Raw genomic sequence first — 20,453 nt, 5'->3', positions numbered from 1 at the left:
CAGAACGGATGCCATACGGATTACATACGGAGGATGCCATGCGCAAAATACGCTGCCACACCCTGCCTACGGATGACATACGGATCACTATTTTTGGTACATTTCTGCGTATTACGGCCATAAAATACGGACCGTATTTTCATACGCTGAGTGTGACGCTGGCCTAAGGCGTCACACTCCTAAGGCCGCCGTCACACTGGTGAGTTTTGTGGACGTATGAGTGCAGAAAATACACCCGTAAAATACGCATAACACACGGCCCAATGATTCTCTATGGCCCAGCTCCTATCAGCCGTATTTTACTGATCCGTATTATACGGTCTTGTACGGCCGTAGAAAATCGCAGCATGCTGCGTTTGTCACCGTATTGCGCAAACAAATCGCCAATGAAAGTCTATGGAGGTGAGAAAAATACGGATTACACACGGACCAGCAGTGTGACTTGCGAGAAATACGCACCGGTGTTCTATAAAAAAGCCGGTAATTCAATTGCCGGCTTTTCATTTCTCCTTCCCAAACCCGACAGGATATGAGACATGGTTTACATACAGTAAACCATCTCATATCCCTTTTTTTTTGCATATTCCACACTACTAATGTTAGTAGTGTGTATGTGCAAAATTTGGGCACTGTAGCTTGTAAAATAAAGGGTTAAATGGCGGGAAAAAATTGGCGTGGGCTCCCGCGCAATTTTCTCCACCAGTGTGGTAAAGCCAGTGACTGAGGACAGATATTAACAACCTAGAGAGGGTCCATGGTTATTGGCCCCCCCGGCTTAAAAACATCTGGTGGAGAAAATTGCGCAGGAGCCCATGACAATTTTTTCCGCCATTTAACCCTTTATTTTACAAGCTAGAGTGCCCACATTTTGCACATACACACTACTAACATTAGTAGTGTGGAATATGCAAAAAAAAAAGGGATATGAGATGGTTTACTGTATGTAAACCATGTCTCATATCCTGTCGGGTTTGTGAAGGAGAAATGAGAAGCCGGCAATTGAATTACCGGCTTTTCAGCTATCTCATGCTGAATTAAATATAAATACAGAATATATATATATGTGTCTCAATGACATATATATATATATATATATATATATATATATATATATACATACTGTATATATGGTTTCCCGAACATTTGTGCACATAAATCCATTAGATGTCGGTTTTGCAAGCCTGCGAGAAAATCTCGCAGTACGGATGCCATACGGATTACATACGGAGGATGCCATGCGCAAAATACGCTGCCCCACCCTGCCTACGGATGACATACGGATCACTATTTTGGGAACATTTCTGCGTATTACAGCCGTTAATAAACGGACCGTATTTACATACACTAAGTGTGACTCCGGCCTAAGAGTCACCATGTTCCTTGCTGCTATGAAATACGTCACAGGAGATTGACATCACATCCACCTGGGACCCGCTGCTCTCCCATGCCTTCTCCTACACCCCTGAATTGCACTGACCCCTTGGGTTAGCAGTAAATCCATACATGTTCTCCCTAAACTACAGTCAGGAAAGTCTTCTGATGCAGCTGCCACTGTCCACCACCAGGGGGCAGAGCTATGACTTTATAAGGAAATGGGGGCGGTACTGAAACGTCAATCTCACAGCGAAAAAGTTTTGCATTCCAATTACCGGAAGTCTGCGTTCCACACACCGGAACGTGTCCTACGGAAGCCGTCTCTCGGGGATGTTGCAAACGCTGGAGCGGTCGTTCACTGTTTGGCTGATGCCGCGGGAGCTTATACTTATGACATATGGTGACTTTTCTTTCTTTAGTTACTGTCTGCAGCACAGGTCACAATGTTTCCCACTGTATGTTACTATAAATGTTGTGTTAGGTCCCAGCGTGTACAGGCTGCCGTCTCCTGCGCAGCAGCTGCCATAGAGATGTCCATGAGCCTTGGTAAAAGTACTGCAAGTGATAGATGGAGCAGTGGCTTAGAGGAACCAATCAGGATGCAGATTGCAAAGTTCAGGGGCAGTTTTGAAGATGGAAGCAGCCACCTGATTGGTTGAATTTCTTTTCCATTAGTTTTTATATATTTGCCCCCTTAGGCGAGGAACCACAGGTGCAGCCCCTGGGGCCTGAGCAGTAATGTCTGCCCACACACCTGAGTGCACACATGGCACCGGTCTCCTCACCTGACCTGAGTAGAGGGACCTGTGGAGCCTCCTGAGACTTTGGCCTCATGGCGACTTTGCTTGACATTAGATGTTCATGTCTGATAATTTCCTGTGATGTCGCATTACGACCTGTGACATGGGGGGGAAAATGTTTCCAACTGTACATCGCACGGGATTCACTTGTCGGAGAATTCAAAGTAATGTGTTGTATGACTGTTTTGCATGATATTTGTCTGCAATGTGGCCATTTTTACTTTCAGCAACAGCGCCCCTTTAACCCAATAATGATGAACTGCTGTCAATTTCCAGTACGTTAACCCTGCGCCATTGTAAACTTACTGTTCAAGGATAATGCTACTGTAACATATCAGGAGCAGGTCCTCGGCTGTCAGACATGCACAGACCCTGGGGAGAAGGCGGAAGTGGTTTATTACAGCTTCTGTCTCCTCGTTTGCCAGCTACATAGCGCTCAGTAGCATCTGCACTGGTAATCGCATGCTCACCAGGTGTCCTTTTAGGCATCGCAGAGCTGCTGGGTAGTGATAAGGTGTTATCTGCGCATGCTCACTGAGGGACTTTGGCGTGCTCGAATAATATGTTCAAGTCCCCGCACCTGCATGTCTCGTGGCTGTCAGCAGGGGAGACTGGAACATATTATTCGAGCACACCGAAGTCACTCAGCACCCGAGCATGCTCAGATAACACCTTATCCAAGCTCGTTTGACCATCAATCCTCTGGGTCCTAACAGATCCAGATCAGATCTGCCAGTTATTTATGTCACTGTATGGTGCTGTTTACTCCCTGTATCCAGGTACCCAATGGATAATCCAGTTACAGATTTAAAAAAGCAATAAAGAAAAATAGATATTTTTTGGGGGACAAACTGTGTAAAAAAAAAAAAAAAAATAGGTATGCAAGGTTTGAGGAGTGAAAAAGTAATACAAAATAAAGTCCCAATCACAAAAAATACAAAATCTATTCTTTATTTCCAATACAAACAATTGAATTCCCTGGTAGCCATGTTTTTCTGTCTACAGCGACTGGTGTGTTAGACAATTGTGCTTTGCTGTGAGAAGTGCCCAGCTCGCCTCTTAATAAATGAGGTGTATCTTTGTCGGTGTGGCAGACAATGCTATGTACACCAACTGGAAGCTGACCTATAATTTACACTAATCATGCCCCTTCCTGTAAGGCCTGCTGTCTTTATACAGTGGTGTTGGGACTGGCAAGATCATTGCGCAGATATGACATGCACCATATTTTGTGGCTTTATAGGGGGAGTCCCCCTTATGTTCCTTTGTCTTGGTCACCATCCATATGGATTAATGCGCACACAAAGATTCCGCACAACAACCTCACAGCTGATGTTCAAGGAAAAAATGCCAGAGGGTCTCTGACTGAATAGAGCTCACTGAAATGTTTACTGTGACCAAAAGATTAGCTGATGGTAATATATCTGCAGCTTTTACAGAATGCTGGGAGTTGTAGTTTCACTTCAGTTTGAAAGATGGAGATTAACCACTGACCCTCCATGTTTTACATTCATTACATGCTTTGTACTTTCAGGCTTTAAGTTTCCAGAACCTCTTCTGCTCTGGATCTGAAGATTTTGATGATGAGGTAATGGTGAATATTCTTTACTGTTTTGTTTGCCTTTCTCCGTTTTCATATAGAGTATTGGTTTGAATTCAGACAATCATATAAAACATAATCTTTTTTTTTTTTAATCCAGTGAAAACTGATGATTTTCCATCCATATAATGCAGTGGATGTCTGCTCGCGTTGATCATTTTTATGTTTTATTCTCAACGCATTCCACTATGTTGTAATGAATGGAATATTTCATTCAGTGATATCTACGATGTGGGATTTTATTGTTCCCTTTATTTTTTTGAGCAGTGTATTATTTGCAGTGGATCGCTTAAAAATTCGGTCATTGTGGCATCCATTTTATTTTTAACTATTTTTAACACAGCCATTGTGCAGTCTGGTTCTACATGTAGCTTTACAAGGACAATGGCTTTAAAGAGGTTTTCTTATTATTTTTTTTTTCAAGTTCACTTGTCTCGTGTGTGTATGTCTGTACATAGATATATTTCCCCCCCGAAGTGTCTTTTGTTTTCTTTTTTGTGTGTAATTTCCTGAGCATATTTGCCAAGATTTTACCTGCCAGCAGTATTTTGTAGGTTTTTCTCATCGTTTTTGTGACCGTTTCGTTAGTGTCATTTTATGGTCGTTTTTTGTCACTTCATTGAATAATGAAGAAACAGTCATTTTTTTAAAGGGAACCTGTCACCCCCAAAATGGAAGTTGAGCTAAGCCCACCGGCATCAGGGGCTTATCTACAGCATTCTGGAATGCTGTAGATAAGCCCCCAATGTTACCTGAAAGAAGAGAAATAAAGGTTAGATTATACTCACCCAGGGGCGGTCCCGCTGCGATAGGCGTCGCGGTCCGGGGCCTCCCATCTTCTTACGATCACGTCCTCTTCTTGTATTCATGCTCCGGCGCAGGCGTACTTTGTCAGCCCTGTTGTGGGCAGAGCAAAGTACTGCAGTGCACAGGCGCCGGGAAAGGTCAGAGAGGCCCAGCACCTGCGCACTGCAGTACTTCACTTTGGGGGTGACAGGTTCCCTTTAAGCAAAAAAACCAGCCATGACCAAAAGACGCTCGGGTGTCTTTTGAGCTTTCCCATTGCCTCATGTTGTAAAGCACAGATTTGCTTCGTGAAAAACACCTGAAAAATGGACACTTCTCTTCTTTTAACTGGTGATTTTAGAAACCTGAAGTGATTAAAAGACGTTCAAAAGTTTGAACATGTGCACAGCAAGTGATTTTTATAACGAAGAAATGCTTATATTGAGAATATTCAAAGGCAATTTTCACCTGAAAAAGACACACTGCACATACCCTTAACTTGATTCTTGAATGGTTTGGTCAGAGGATATAGTATAAATACGGTATATGACGGGCTTCCCACTGTTGGGGCTCCTTCTCAGTTGCGAGAAATACGTCCGAGTCTCGCTGGTTAAAACCCTGCTGTGCCGCCGGCACTCCAGAGCGGAGCGTGCAGCTGCACACAATACATGGAGCTGCACGCTCCGCTCTGGAGTGCCGTCGGCACAGCAGGGTTTTAACCAGCGAGACTCGGACGTATTTCTCACAGCTGAGAAGGAGCCTTTAGGAATATCAAGTTTTTGCTATAATAGGCTTTATTCAACTGCCGTCGGCTATGGGGAAAAATAGGTCAGGGTTTCAGAGGTGCGTCCCCCAGCGCTCAAACTCATGCCACATCTTCTCTATTATAGTGTAATTTATATAATCCATTTTCTTTTGTAGGATTTCCTGTCTGTAGTAGAGGGTGCAGAGTCCAGTCATGTTAACCACAAGCCTTCATCAGTATACCTCCGGCCTATCCCTAAAACCACTACTGGAGACACAGGAACAGAGTCAAGTTTTACAAAATCTTCTCCAGTGTGCCAAGCAGCCATTGTGGGACGGAGCTTGAAGTTTCTGGAAACACTGGGTGCACCCCCATCTGTCCAGGACGTGGATGATGAGGAACTATTGTCTCTATGTAGTGAGCTGGAGGCCGAGGAGTCTAATCAAGGTCAGGCTCCAGTACCTCCTCTGCTCCTCAACACGGCCAACCAGATCTCGCAAAACATCGAAAAAGACACATGTAGGTCTTCATTCCAATTGCGGCCGTCTCGGAATAATCAAGATATGGGATACAGGCATTCTCTGAGTGATACCACTGCACAGACACGGTATCCACATATCAATACTAACCATCCTATAAATCACAGTCATCATCTAAGTGGTGGAGGAAATGGACCATGTCAGTCTCCAGGACCCACTGCTAAGAGGCCATGTATAAGGCCTGGTGTGGAAGAACAGCCTGTGACCCCAGTGAGAGGTGGATCCTTCACTAACCCCTCAGGTTCTGCCCATCCACGGTATATTTCGTCACCCAGTGCATCCACCTCAGCAAACATATGGCAAAATGGACCGGCCAACTCCCACCCATTACCACCCAGAACTCCTCTCTCATCACCCCGCCCACACCCACCCAACACTCTACAGACCCCAGTGGTGACCAATCATCTTATACAGCTGATGACAGCAGCGAGTAAAACCCCACAGAATTTGCCATGGGAGACCCCTCCATCCAAAGAGAGGAGATTTCCGGGGCCAGCAGGACTCCTTCCACAGCAGGTGACCTGTCTTATCTAGTTAGAGAGTAAGTTTTAATTACCATATATACTCGAGTATAAGCGGACCTGAGTATAAGCCGAGGCACCTGCATTTGCCACGAAAAATTGGGCAAGCTTATTGACTCGAGTATAAGCCGGGTATGCATTGTCCCCTCATCCCTGTCATTGTGTGCATGGCTCCCCTGTCCCTGTCATTGTGTGCATGGCTCCTCATCCCCTTATCCCTATGTATGATTCCTGTAAAAAGACAAACATAACATCTTATTTACCTGCCTACGCTCCCTCGGTGGCACTGCATCTTGTTCCGGCTTCCAGCAACTCTTCCCGCCGAGCAGTCACGTGACCCTGCTCATTAGGGTAATGAATATGCGTGCCACGCCTTTTGGAGAGGCCTGCATATTCATTACCTTAATGAGCATTGCCACGTGATCGCTCGGCTGGAAGAGCTGCATGCGGCCGGGACGAGATGCTGTGCCAGCACCGAGAGCATGCCGGTAGGTGAGTATGATGAGTGCTGGAGGGCGGCTGCTGCTGGCACTATTACAGCAGTGGCACAGGCTTTAGCCACAGCCTCCAGCTCCAGCCTCTGTGTCCTGCCGTTTCCCCTCCCCCGCCGGCTTTCTGGGACCGTCACTCGTGTATAAGCCGTGGGGGCTGTTTTCAGCACAAAAAAAACGTGCTGAAAAACTCTGCTTATACACGAGTATATATGATATGTGTGAGTCGGTGCTAAATGAATGCAACTTTTAAAAGGTTTGTCCTTTAAACATCTCAGCTGGCCACTGGATAAATGTATGGTTACTGAGAGTTTGGGTGCTGAGATTCCCATCAATCTCAAGAACAGAATGTATAGGTAGTAAGCATGTGCAACCACCACACTTAAAGATCGTGAATGGAGCAAAGGTGGTTCAGGTTTTCATGGGACTTTTGACCCCCTGCTCTAGGAAATCATACATTTATCATTGATCCTGTGGATGGGTGATAAATGTTTATAAGACAAGCCCTTCAAAAGGGACCCTCCAATCAGATGTGATATGCTCTATATAATGAAAAAAACACGCATATTACTTACCGGAAATGGGTCATTCCATGTCAAGTGAACCAATGGTTTTTACCACTATATTTTTAATTCTTTTGAGATTTTGTTATTTGGTAATAGTGTGTCAGAGAATGCAAAATGTGAAGAAGAAAAAATTCTAGATATTTTTTTCTTTTATTGATTTTCAAAGTTCGGAAAAAGTGCGAATTTCGGTGTTGCCTGCCTTTACATTTCTCCCCATAGCTCAGGCTAGAAAAGAGATAGAGAAACAAAATAAACACCATTCTACTCAGAACCGTACAGGCTTTCACCAGATATGTCACAAGAGTATCTTTGATAATATTTTACCTATGCGAACGCAAGCGCAAAACTTTAAAACGCATTTATGAAAAAAACGTTTAATTTAAAAATTTCAAAAACTGCACATGTGCCTGCTATGATCCTAGCCACATCTGTACCAAAACACAAGCTGGGATAGTGATGGGATCATATTTTAAAAAATAAAACTATTAGTGTCAGTTCAAAAATCTTGATCTCAGATCTGTTCAGCCTGTGGTCTAACAGTGTGAGGTCTATATTTACCAAATAATCCATGATTGTTAGATATTACTGTATTATTTTATTATGTTAGAGCTTAGAAGCAGGAGAGGACAGAGGAGAAGCTTTGATAGGGCTGAGGATGACCAGGGGTAGACGGTGACTGCAGAGCAGATGACGGGCCGGCAGCTCGGGTCTCCACAGACCGTATTCACACCAAATCTTATCACCCAGCCAACTCCTCAAATGGAGGGAGAAAAATATTCTTACCATCCAGTTCATGTATTGTACAAACCAGGACTACGAAGAGGAGGAGAGATTGTTATAACTTCAGTTACAGAAAGCAGAACCCATCACAGGGACTCAGCAATACCGGACTGTCATCCCAGGTAGTGGAAATAAAAGACAGTGACGTCCATGAGGTGGTAGAAGGCGGCACAAGATCAGCAATGGATGACACAACTGGTTACGTGACCTGTGAATATGATCGGCGCTGGTGGCGGCTACTGGACTCTCCAAAGATTGTGAAAATGAAGACGTAGAAGTGACTTTTCTGCACCTCCTGGTCCAGCGCCGTCCTTTGTGTATCCAAGAAAACCAGACATTGTAAAAGTTACAAAAATCAGATATAACTCAGGTGGAGCCGAGCACCATGACAGCCGCACATACTCTGACACAGAAGGAAACGGCCATTGCTAGTTAGCGCTTATGGGCAAGATGACACTTCACCCACTAGAAGGGACACACTGATGATAGAAGCCCAGTGTAAAAACCTACTATTGTTTGATTAGTTCATATTTTATAGTATGAGGATTTAACTACTGGACTATTCTTCTTAAACACTTCAGAAATGACATGTTTAGTGATATAGTAGAAAAAAAAATTGTTCCATGTATAAATAGGTGGTAGAAATATTGGTTCTTTTAATCTTGTTTTTAACATATAATTAGGATCAGACTGTATTTAGAAAACCACACTTGAGGATGTGATCACCTTTTATCTTTTGGCTTGTTCAATGAACTCAGGTTGAAAATGCTGAGCAAGTTGTTATGATGACTAAGATGTATTTATTCTGGCACTTTGGTATTTGTTTTTTGTTTCTTTATTGTTACATATAAATGTTGAATGCAATAAGTTGTAATTTGAAAAGAAAAAAGGAAGAAACTCACACAAACATAAAATCAGATGATTCAAGGCTTAAAAAAAAAACATTTGATAGATCCCAAGTTGAATCCCTGTATAAATATAAACAAGGACACGAGTAACACATGTGCATGTTTTCACAATTTTAAAACATACGTTTTTTTCAGAATTGCGCATCAAAATTTTTAATTTGATTTCTCCAAAACAAAATATAAAGAAACATGTCTTGTGACATATCAAATGAAAGCCGCTACCGTTCTGAGAAAAATGATGCCTCTCCCACCTCTATATCTTAATTCTAGCCCGAGATATGATAAAAAATGTAAAGCCATACCAGGCCAAAATCTGCGCTTTTTCAAAACTTTAAAAATCTGTAAAAAATTAACTGATGAAGAAAAAAATTCTAAACTTTTAATTTGTAATTAACTAAAGTTGTACTTCATAAAAACAAAAAATAAAAAAAAATCTAAAGACGTAAGGTAAAAAAAATATTCATATTTGGATCACTTGATATGGAATGACCCAAATGTGTTTTTACGGAACCCATGACATCACCAACGAGAGAGGGGATCCACCCTGCAAGGACAGGAAACCTTCAAAATAAAAAGGGTGGCTCATCTCTCCGCATCAGTGGATTACAGAGCATGAGAGTACCTACTGTAGACACGTCTATATACATTTCGAGAAACTATCCTTAACCACACCCTAAGTGGTATAGTATATACAGTAACCCACCAACCAGAAGGTGATAGCTTAGTAACGGGAGGGGAATATAAGGGTGCTGTCATGGGTTCCGTAAAAACACATTACCGGTAGGTAATATACGTGTTTTCCAGTGACCCATGACCGCACCAATTAGAGAATTGCTCTATTAGGGAGGGACCACAGCCTGTAGCACCTTGTACCCAAATGTGAGATCAGAAGAGGCAGAAAGATAGTCTATAATGGCTATAAAAGGTGGAAGGTGATGACCACATAAGCTGCCTTACAGATCTGTTCTATGGACACGTCTGCTCTTTCAGCCCAAGACGTTGCCATCACTCTTGTAGGGTGGGCCCTCAGGTCGTCCGAGACCGGTCTTCCTGCGCCTGGATAGGGTACGCTTCGAGACTCCCATTGCTTTCCTAGAACCCTGAAAGGAGATAAACAGAGCCTTATCTTTCCTCCAAGGTTTTGTTGCTAACAAATAGTGAAGATTGCATCTCCTGACATCTAGGGTGTGGAACTTCTTCTCCCTATCATTTTTTGGGTTAGGACAGTAGGAAGGGAGAGAGATCTCTTGAGACTTATGGAACTTAGATACTACTTTAGGTAGATAGGCATGGTCAGGTTTTAAGACTACTTTATCGTCCATTACCATGGTAAAGGGGTCTGCTGATAGGACCTGTATATCGCTTACTCTCCGTGCCTATGTTAGGGCTGCTGAGATGCTTTAATGTCATTAACTTTATGGACCCTTTAGCTAAAGCCTCAAAGGGAGGTTCTGTCAAACCATTCATTACCAAGTTCAAGTCCCATGGAGGGACCCTGGCCATCGCAACTGGTCTGGTTCTAGCACATGCCTTAATAAACCTGACCACCCACTGATTAACCGCAAGATTGTAATTATACAGATCCCCCTAAGGCCGATGCCTGAGCTTTCGAGGAACTAACCGCCAGGACCTGTTCCTTCCCCTTCTGAAGGAACTCTAAGATATCTTTTAGGGGCACCTTTCCTTCCAGAGTACACTCTCATAATTTCTTCCAGGTCCTACCGTAAACTGGCGTCTGTGGTAACTACTCTGGTGACGTGAGGAAAACACGGGACCCCGTCCCAAAGGGACTCTATCTCCAACCACCAGTGGAGCGAATGTATAACCTTTCGAGGCACAGTATTATTGTACCTTCCATATACCCTGCAAGGAATGTTGGCTTTCCAACACGAACTACTGCAACTCCCTTGAGTGGATTTGAGCCCACTTCACTGCTGGGATACATGAGGTCAAGGAGCCCAGGAGGGACATTGTACTCCTGAGGGACATCACCGGATCTTGTATTGACCCTGGAGATGAGACTGAGCAATCTTTCCTTTTTTTGATCTGGTAGGAGACACTCTTGCTGGCACAAGTTGAGTAAGAGTCCTAGAAAGACTTGTGTCCTTTGTGGGTCCAACTTTGATTTTTCTGGGTTCAGACACCACCATAAGCTTTCTAAGATGGTGGCTATGTCTCTCACTTGACTGCGGCAAAGAGCGAAAGAATGGCCTACTATCAGGAAGTCGTCCAAGTATGGGATGACCAGTCTGTTTCTTTCCCTAACCTCTGCTATTAACTTCGTGAATACACGAGGGACCACTGCCAGGCCAAAGGGGAGGGCCTTGTCCTGGAGGTACCTTGTGGTGCCCCCTACTGGCACTGCTACTCTGAGATACTTCCAGAACATGTATTGGCACGTGGTAATATGTGTCCTTCAAGTCCAGGACGACCAGGAAAGAGCAACTGCATTGCTGATTTTATCGATTCCATCTTGAATTTTGGAAAGTTCAGGAATTTGTTTAGGCACTTCAGGTTGAAAATCGTTTTGTATGAGCCATCCGGCTTCTTTATTAGAAACAGGAGAGAATAGAAGCCTTTCCCTTCTTCTCCTGCTGGAACATCTTGCAAAACTTTTTTATCTAAAAGGCTCAGAACCTCTGATTCTAGTGCTATTTCTTCCGAGCTGGACGCTCGTGGGGCCATCACGATGAACTTGTTTGGCAGAAGTCTCCCGAACTCCAGCTTCAACCCTGCCCTAACCAGGTTGAGAATCCAAGGGCTGGATGATATTTTCTCCCTGGCTGGAAGGAACATGGAGAGCCTTCCTCCCACCAGGGGTAGGGAGTCATTTTGTAAGGGCTTTCTACCACTTTGGGTAGAATTACCGAACAGGAACCCCTTGCTTTTCCTCCCACCTGCTCTGTTCTGTGGATGTTCTCTTTTGGCTGTATCTCTTACATTGAAAGGAGTGCCTGAAGGACGAGAAGGGAGGTTTTGTGAACCCTTGGCAGCTTTCTCTTAAAGGGACTCTGTCACCTGAATTTGGAGGGAACAATTTTCAGCCATAGTGGCGGGGTTTTCGGGTGTTTGATTCACCCTTTCATTCTCTGTCCTCCATAGTACACCCTGCGTAAGGCAAGATTGCCTTGTGCAGGCATGTACTACGGAGGACAGAGAATGAACTTCAATCCAATATTGCAGCCAGCGGGTAAGGAAAGGGTGAATCAAACACCCGAAAACCCCGCCCCTATGGCTGAAAATTGTTCCCTCCAAATTCAGGTGACAGTCCCTTTAAGATTTCATCCAAGGCCAAACCAAACAAGTATTGACCTTCACAGGGGAGAGAACACAGTTTCCCTTTTGCCTGTACGTCACCTGGGCAACCCTTTAGCCAGACCGCTCTCCGGCCTTCATTACATAATGCAGCAGATCTCGAGGCCAGTCTGGCTGAGTTGGCCAATGCATCTGCCAAGAAGGCCGCCCTCCCTTGATTACTGGGAGCGTGGCCAGAATGGAGTCTCTGTACGAATTTTCGCTATGATCCTGAAGTATCTCGCAGAACCCTCTCGTCCGTATATGCAGTCGATGACATGGGAGTCACTTCAGCCCTATCCCTACGTGGTGTTTTCCCTGAGAGGGATTGGAACCTTAATGAGTTCTCCACCTCTGCTCTGATGAAGGTTCTTAAGGTGGAAGAGAAGTCTGGGGTCTCATTAGCCACCGTGTCATTGATACACACTCCTGGCATAATTTTTTGGGCCATGTGCTAGCCAGATCCTGTCCGCACAGAGTGCAGGCTCTGTGCTTCAATTTCCCTGTACATTTTCTAGTAGGATCCTACCAGAAAGGCCAGAGAGAGAGATTTGCATTATTACAATGGCATTCTCGTAGCTCACTTACCACTCTGAGGAAATTGAAGGGTACCGGAACAGGAGGCAGGATGTCGTCCAAAAGGTCTCCTTTAGGGACCGTGGAATCTTCCATTCTGGTAGAGCTGTGCCGACTTGTTCTAGAGTCTTTGCACCTGCCGCCCCGCTGAAGCGTCTGGAACTCCTTCCCTGGTGCGGTCGAATCTGGCATTGGGGTTGCTTCAGCTGCTCTGGCTCCAACTGCTGCTGCTGTGGCTGCAGGCTCTGCTACTGTTACTGCTGCTGTGCATCCATTGCTGCACTGGTGCCTCTGCCTGGCCGGCGATCTGCCCTTAAGTATTGTGCTTGTAGGGGATCTGCCATCCGATGCTCCGGGTGAAAGTTCCCGGCTGCGTCATCAGAGTGCGACTTCTGGTTTCCTGCCACGCTCTGTGACACCCCCCCGCGGCGTTTCCTGTAACTCCGGTGCCTGCCGGAGCAGAGACTATGCCGTGCCGCGACAGACCGTCCCAGGTCTGGGACTTGCTTCTTCTTTCTTCTGCTGCCGTCTTGTAGTTGAAAGTTCCCCCGTCAAGGACAGGAAACCACTGATGCGGAGAGAGGAGCTGCCATTTTTATTTTGAGGTTTCCTGTCCTTGAAGGGTGGAACACCTCTCTCGTTGGTGATGTCATGGGTAACTGGAAAAAAAAAACATCCTCCAGCCTTCCCATAAAACTTTATTTCTTCATTGAAAAATGTTTAAAAGAGGACTTAAACTCTAGTGCCACCAATCTCCCAGAGGAGATCGCAAGGTGTTTAAGTCTCCTCATACTGGCATGTCTCTCTCCACAAGGAGAAAACTTACCCCATAAAACTTTCATGTAACTCCACAAAAAAGGTTTAAAAAAAGGAAACGTCAACGTGTTTTACACAACACCACCTTAAATCTTGAAACACGTTGACAGTTTTGTTATTGTTTACCTTTTTCTGGAGGGAAGATAGTAAACGTATATTAGAGGGTTTTTAGGTGAATACTGGAGCGCAAGAGAATATTTCCTGCTGCAGAGGCGCTCTTGTGCTGGACACATCCCAAACCTTTTCTTGTACTTTGTGATACTGTATATAGTGCAGTGGCAGAGCATGACCTACAGATTGACGGGGCACCATAGATGGATACTTTGTCATGCCTCGCACCCCTTTTGCAGGATGACAGTGTGTCAGTTTTGTCTGTCCCTTCAGTGCCTGATAGTTATATTCACATATTTCACATGACCTGGGAGTCTGCTGTGTGATGGCTGAATATACATTCTTACAATGACTATCTCCTGTAATGTTTTGTGTAGTTACCATGCACATGGTAGCCCTTTTGTTATCAGTAGTCACAACTGTGCGGGAGGTGTTTTATTACACTTGAATTGAAGGGTCCATGTCACAAGTTTCCTTTCTCTTCTGCCAAAAGTTGAGGTTTTAATAAGTGTCAAATTATTACCCCAAGTGGCGACACAGTTGTTATAATGTCACGGTATGATCGGCCTCCAACTTGTATCCTTGGCTGCCCTTTGCTCTACCCTTTTTGGCCCCATAACATGCCATTTTGCTGTACCATATTCTCTGTAAATGTAAAAACCTATCACCATTATTGGGAAGCCACCTGCAGGACTGCGGAAGCCCCATATAGGACCCCTAAGGTTCTGCAGCACCCACTTTGGGCAATACTGTAGTATGACACCCCAAATAAATATTTCCCTACTTGTCATACAGATGCCACTGGTATTCACTCTGCCATCAGGCAATGGCTGTAAGGTAGTGAGCTGGGTCTGTAGTGCCAGCGATCTCTCCTGCCGGCTGCTGGTAGGAATAGTGCCAGGACCATAACCTCATAAAACCTTCTGTCATACGACTTGTTGAGTACTTTTGTCCTTGAATAAACTTTAGATTGACATCTGTTCCCAGGGCAGTGGAAGAAGGCTGGATGAAATCCTAGTGTCCACTCCTCACACCCCGAGCCATGGGGCACGTGCCAAGTTACATAGTAAAGTAGGTATTTACTCTTTCCTGTCTGTGTACAGTTCTGTACTCGTATTAGTTCAACCGCCATACATAGACTCATGATTTCTTCTATCTACAGGAAGGGGGATCCTCACAGCAACCTGTAGAAGAGCAGTTTACCAGGGGTCCCTGGGCCACTATGAAAGCTGAGCTCTCATTAGATGAAAACGACCCTGCCTGTTTCCTCCGAACGTACAGCGTGGTCATGGTGCTCCGCAAGGTAACCAAAGATCTTCTTCCTTATTGAGCACATGAGGGGGTTAAATAATATGTGGCTTCCTGATATTACTGCTCACCCCCCTTTCTGTTCACAGGCGGCTCTAAAGCAACTCCCAAGGAACAAAGTTCCAAGAATGGCGGTGGCCCTTAAGACGTTGACTTTGGCCAATGGAGATGCTAGTGCAGTGTTCAGAGACCCTACAGGTACTGTGAGCGCTACCCTCCCCGTTTTACTATAGTGACTTTGGCCAAATTCAGAAATAAAACCGTGGTCCAAGTATGCACTTGTATTTCTGGACTGACCGTGGGTATCCTTACCTAAACTTTATAGCTTGATGGGTGTATATGAGGTTGTTGGTTATGAGACTTGTGGTCAGCCCTGAAGTCCCCTCCTGTACTTGGGCAGTGATAAACGGATATGAACTTGGCCTTACTATGTTCTCCCCTATAACTTTGGCTGCTGCTTCCGTTTTTAGCTTTCTCCTATTTTTTTTCTGGTCATTTTCCAATGAGTACAAGTAGTGTACCTTGTCTTCTCCAGGAGATATCCAGGGTACTGTCCATCATGTGCTACTAGAAGAGCGAGAGAGTGAGCTGAAGATTGGTAGCGTCCTCTTGTTACAGCAGGTAATTGTGGTCACGCGGCTCGTCTGGCCTAGGTCGCAAAATCCCAAACCATAATGTTTGCAGTGGGACCCCTCCTCTTGTACGTTGTTCACAGTGCTGCCCATACAGAGTTGCTTATGATTTAATACATGCAGGTTATATTGTCTTAACATAAAAATAACCCGAATATTTATCCATCTGGGGGTTTGAGATTACTGTGCCTTTTATGTGAAAAGTAACTTTAGTATATCATATATTAAACATATCCTGGATAATACAGATGCAACGGCCGAGTATTGGCAGGAAAAATAATATACAATATATAAATTTCTTTTAGCAGAACATTTCCGCTTCATATCTGTTATTAGACTGATGCTCTTTGTAAGGGCAGCATACTACGGGCACAGATCTGCTCTTCTATTAGCTGTAATGGCATAAAAAAATGATGATGCCGATTCACTGAAACAAGCTGTCCGAGCACACTGGGCCCATAGTGTGAGTCCGTGTATCGGATTGTGCGCTCCCTCCGATTCATTGCATTCTTTTTGGATGGTAGTTGAGCACTTCAGGTATAGAGATGGGGAAGGGCTGTATTCGGGCATAAGCTACGTGATCTGTATACCTCTGAACACCACTAGCCAAATACAAGAATAGCTGTCCCCATATTTTGTTGTCTTTAAAGGGAACCTGTCAGCAGGATTATGCACAGTAACCTACAGTGACAGGTTGGCACCATTATACTGAATAAAATGATACTTGGGTTGATGAAATTTGTCTTGTGGTTGTTTCTTAATCTTAATTTTCAGTTTTGTGTTACTGCACAGGCGCGGGCAGCACCATCATGGAGGAGGACTTTTTTTTTTTTTCTCTTCAGCAAGATGGCGGCTATCTATTCTCTATACAAACCAGTAGCTGCTACTGCGCAGGCACCCCGGGTGTCATTTTCAAAATTACTTTTTTTTTTTTTTTTTTCTCGCTCAAGTAAATCTGCAAAAGGGATTATTAAGTGCACAGTAACCATGCGATTATGCTGCAGCGCATGTGCCACGGCCGATACCTGCCTGCAGAAGCGTTTTTTTTTTTGCCTTCTGTATGTGATGGTATTTATTATGCAAACTAGGGGGCGGGTCAGTGACCTGTCAGCAGTCTCCATTATGAATACCTAATCAGAGCACCACATGAAGACACCCCCCCCCCCTACAGTCCACCCCTCGGCCCAAGCATATCATAACACAAAACTAAAAATAAAGATTAAGACGCAATCACAAGATGGATTTCATCAACCAAGGTATCATTTTATACGGTATAACGGCGCCGACCTGACACTGTCTGTAGGTTACTGTGCACAATCCTGCTGCCAGGTTCCCTTTAAATTGGACATTAGGCTCTGATGACTGATCTGATTTCGGCAAAGCAGGAAGCTGGGAGGCAGAGGAGTGGTGCACTCATGAAGATAGACGATGAGAATAGCCCTGTAAGCTTATTAATTCTGCAAACAAATATTCCAATATACTTAGGTACCAATCTCTCGTGTTTTTGGAGCTCTCTGCTTGCGGTCATTGAATGGGAACCTTCATTGCTCTGGCCACGTGCTGCTCACTTAGGGGCACAGCGTTATGAGCGCCGTGTCTGGTAACTGTACGAGGCTTATTTGCTGACACTGGAATACCTACTCACTAGTGATAGACTCATCCTATTCATTTGTTTTGCTTTTGCAGGTCGGAGTGTTCTCACCATCTCACCGTAATCATTATCTTAATGTGACGCCAAGCAACTTGGTAAAAATCTATCCCCCCGTGGATGAAGGCTTGAAACCCAAGGTAAAGCTTATGAGTTGTGTGCTGGTCCCCATGTTATTCCAACAGTGTTAGGCATATCACTTCTAGTCTCTGTGTGTAAGGACACACTGCATTGATGAGGGGACAGTGCAATGCAAAGCTGTAAATAAAATGTAATTGTTATTGAAATAAAACATTACTACCCTGTCTCTGTCCAGGTGCCTGTGCCACATGATGACCTGGATCTGAACCGAAACCAGGCCCGATCACCACTTGATCTCTGGTCCAGCACAGACCCGCTGAGTGCCCCACAGACCTCACCCCCTCCTTTATCCAGCACATCACATGCCAGGACCGCTCAGCCAACACTGTGTCACCCGTCCTCCAGAAGTCATCACCCCGCGGCTTCTCACACGTCCTACACTACACGGTCAATAAATGCCCAAACAGCAGCAGTTTATCGCCAGTCATACAGCACAGAGCAGCCAGACACCCCACAGCCGGACTGGGATTTAGGTGAGTGAAATAATGGGTTTTCCTTTTAACAGTTGCTGATCTTGAAGGTGTTTTTTGTCCATAGGCTGTGGGTGGCCTTGTAAGTCACACCACACACTGGAGTGGGGATGAACTGCAATAACCGTTGGCACCTTATGGACTAAAGTGGCATTGTATACACAGAAAATAATCAATTAATTTCTGCAGGCAGTGATCCAGTACCCCCTGTCTTTGATCTGTGTTATTCATAACTCCATTTAGTGAGGCAACATTATGCACGTCATTGCATCACAGAGGTAACTGTGCTGTTTATAGCTTTTCTTTTTTTTTCTTTTTTTCCCCCCAGATGACCTAGACTCCCTGCTTTGTGACCTTCCGGATTAACTACTTCAAGATAAGATGTCGCTAGTATTGCATCAGTGACCAGGAACTTTTCATCCAATGGTTGCTGGGACTTGCAAATAAATAAATCCAATAAAATATACTACAGGTTAAGCACAACTCGACCTTGGATAACAAGCTCATGTTTTTGTTTTTTTTAATTTGTTTTATTGAAGATTATACAACATGACAAGATTACATCAGAGAACACAAGAACAAACCCTGCCCTTAACATACGATGGGCCCTCATGTCCAGCACCAAATATCACATACTTTATCATGAGAGAATACTCCTCATCTCCTGGGGACTAACCTGAGTCAAGGAGGATTCAAACCAAAGTTTCCATACCTTTTCACATTTTGAGGACAGTATTTTTTTGTCTGGTATATAAAAAATAGACAAAGTTGCACTCTGTTGTGCTAATGCATGTAAATAAGAAATATATGAATAGCATTACTGCTGTAGATAACAAGAAAAAATGGAAATCTTTAGCCTCCTACCTACCCATGAATTCAGGCTTTAGCTTGAGAGAGGTGTTTACACAAGATGGGTTCCCAGCAAACAGGAGATCGCCTTGTTGTTGGCATCTGGGCATGCATGAATCGGCCAAATTATGTGCTAAGGATGTGAAGCTGCAGCCTGAGTCTTGTACTCCTCTCCTCTATACAAGTATATCCAGACACTTCCTTCTCTCACCTGTTTGCATGTCCTTCTTCTGTATTTCCAGATTTACATGGCAGGAGTCTGTAGATGCAGATTTTCTTCACCACCATTAAAGAGAACCTGTTGGGTGATTCATGCTGCCTAAACCATGTGCAGGCTGCACGATTATATCCATGTACGTGTTTCTCCAAAATGATGTGGTGTTTTAGAGAAGATCTAATTTGATCATCCAGCCAAAGACAAGACTAATTCAGCACCGTCCCCAGTCGGCTTCTCCCTCAACCGTTCTAGTTGCTTGACAGATCTCGCCCATATGTGTACATCGGGAGAGACCTGTCAGTCATCTGGAGCGGTTCATGGAGAAGCTGACCAGAGGTTGTGATGGACTAGTCTTGTCTCTCTTTGGTCCCTGGCCAGATTATATCTTCTCTGAACCATTTTTGGGAGAAAAACATACCTAGATACAATTATGCAGCCAGACCCTGATTCATGTTGCCCATGGTTTCGCAATCCCCCTTTTACGAAAAACAGTTTATTAACCATTTCCATAAAAATCTCAAAAACATTAGTCATAACAAATACAAGCAGATACGAAAGTCATCCTATATTGCACTTAAAGGTGCATGTTCAAAGAAGTCTCGATGAAATTAATGGAGCATTCCCAGAGGAGACAAGAAAGATATATAAATTTTGATTTAAGCACCTGCAAATCCCTAACTGACTCTGCTGGACCGCAGAGGTTGGCACCCTAGGAATCAATGCAAGACAGGTACCCCTGCTCTGCTGGACCGCAGAGGTTGGCACCCTAGGAATCGATGCAAGACAGGTACCCCTGCTATGCTGTACTGCAGAGGTTGGCACCCTAGGAACTAGGAATCGATGCAAGACAGGTACCCCTGCTCTGTTGGACCGCAGAGGTTGGCACCCTAGGAATCAATGCAAGACAGGTACCCCTGCTCTGCTGGACCGCGGAGGTTGGCACCCTAGGAATCAATGCAAGACAGGTACCCCTGCTCTGCTGGACCGCAGAGGTTGGCACCCTAGGAATCGATGCAAGACAGGTACCCCTGCTCTGCTGTACTGCAGAGGTTGGCACCCTAGGAACTAGAAATCGATGCAAGACAGGTGCCCCCGCTTTTTAAAAAATTGGAACTCTTTAAAAGGACTCCTAGTCACATATGTAATCCAGATGTCCGATAACAGTTGGATCATGCAAACCAGCACTACCAGTACTGAATGCTATTCACATCCTGAAAATGGTCCATATCCATTATAACGTGTTCCCCATAGTTACCGATTCACAGTTGCCTAAATGTTTTT

General features: G+C 44.5%; 1 protein-coding gene across 1 annotated transcript; it reads left to right on the top strand.

Annotated features, from left to right (window-relative positions):
- Positions 1–1,611: 1,611 nt before the first annotated feature.
- On the top strand, positions 1,612–19,682 carry HROB (homologous recombination factor with OB-fold). The gene is made up of 10 exons (XM_077252514.1): positions 1,612–1,774; positions 3,709–3,762; positions 5,482–6,360; positions 14,895–14,978; positions 15,070–15,210; positions 15,305–15,413; positions 15,751–15,836; positions 17,534–17,635; positions 17,812–18,109; positions 18,435–19,682. The coding sequence occupies exons 1-10, from the start codon at positions 1,772–1,774 to the stop codon at positions 18,470–18,472; spliced, it is 1,794 nt and encodes a 597-aa protein (XP_077108629.1). The 5' UTR covers positions 1,612–1,771; the 3' UTR covers positions 18,473–19,682.
- Positions 19,683–20,453: the final 771 nt, after the last annotated feature.

This window comes from Ranitomeya variabilis, chromosome 4 (genome assembly GCF_051348905.1).
Source record: "Ranitomeya variabilis isolate aRanVar5 chromosome 4, aRanVar5.hap1, whole genome shotgun sequence".
In the NCBI taxonomy this organism is placed as follows: Eukaryota; Metazoa; Chordata; class Amphibia; order Anura; family Dendrobatidae; genus Ranitomeya; species Ranitomeya variabilis.
This window is presented reverse-complemented; position numbering and strand designations above follow the sequence as displayed.

Coding starts and splice junctions, on each gene's coding strand:
- HROB (XM_077252514.1), top strand. Junction 15,211..15,304: donor TGGTCATGGTGCTCCGCAAG/GTAACCAAAGAT, acceptor TTCTGTTCACAG/GCGGCTCTAAAGCAACTCCC. Junction 18,110..18,434: donor ACAGCCGGACTGGGATTTAG/GTGAGTGAAATA, acceptor TTTTCCCCCCAG/ATGACCTAGACTCCCTGCTT.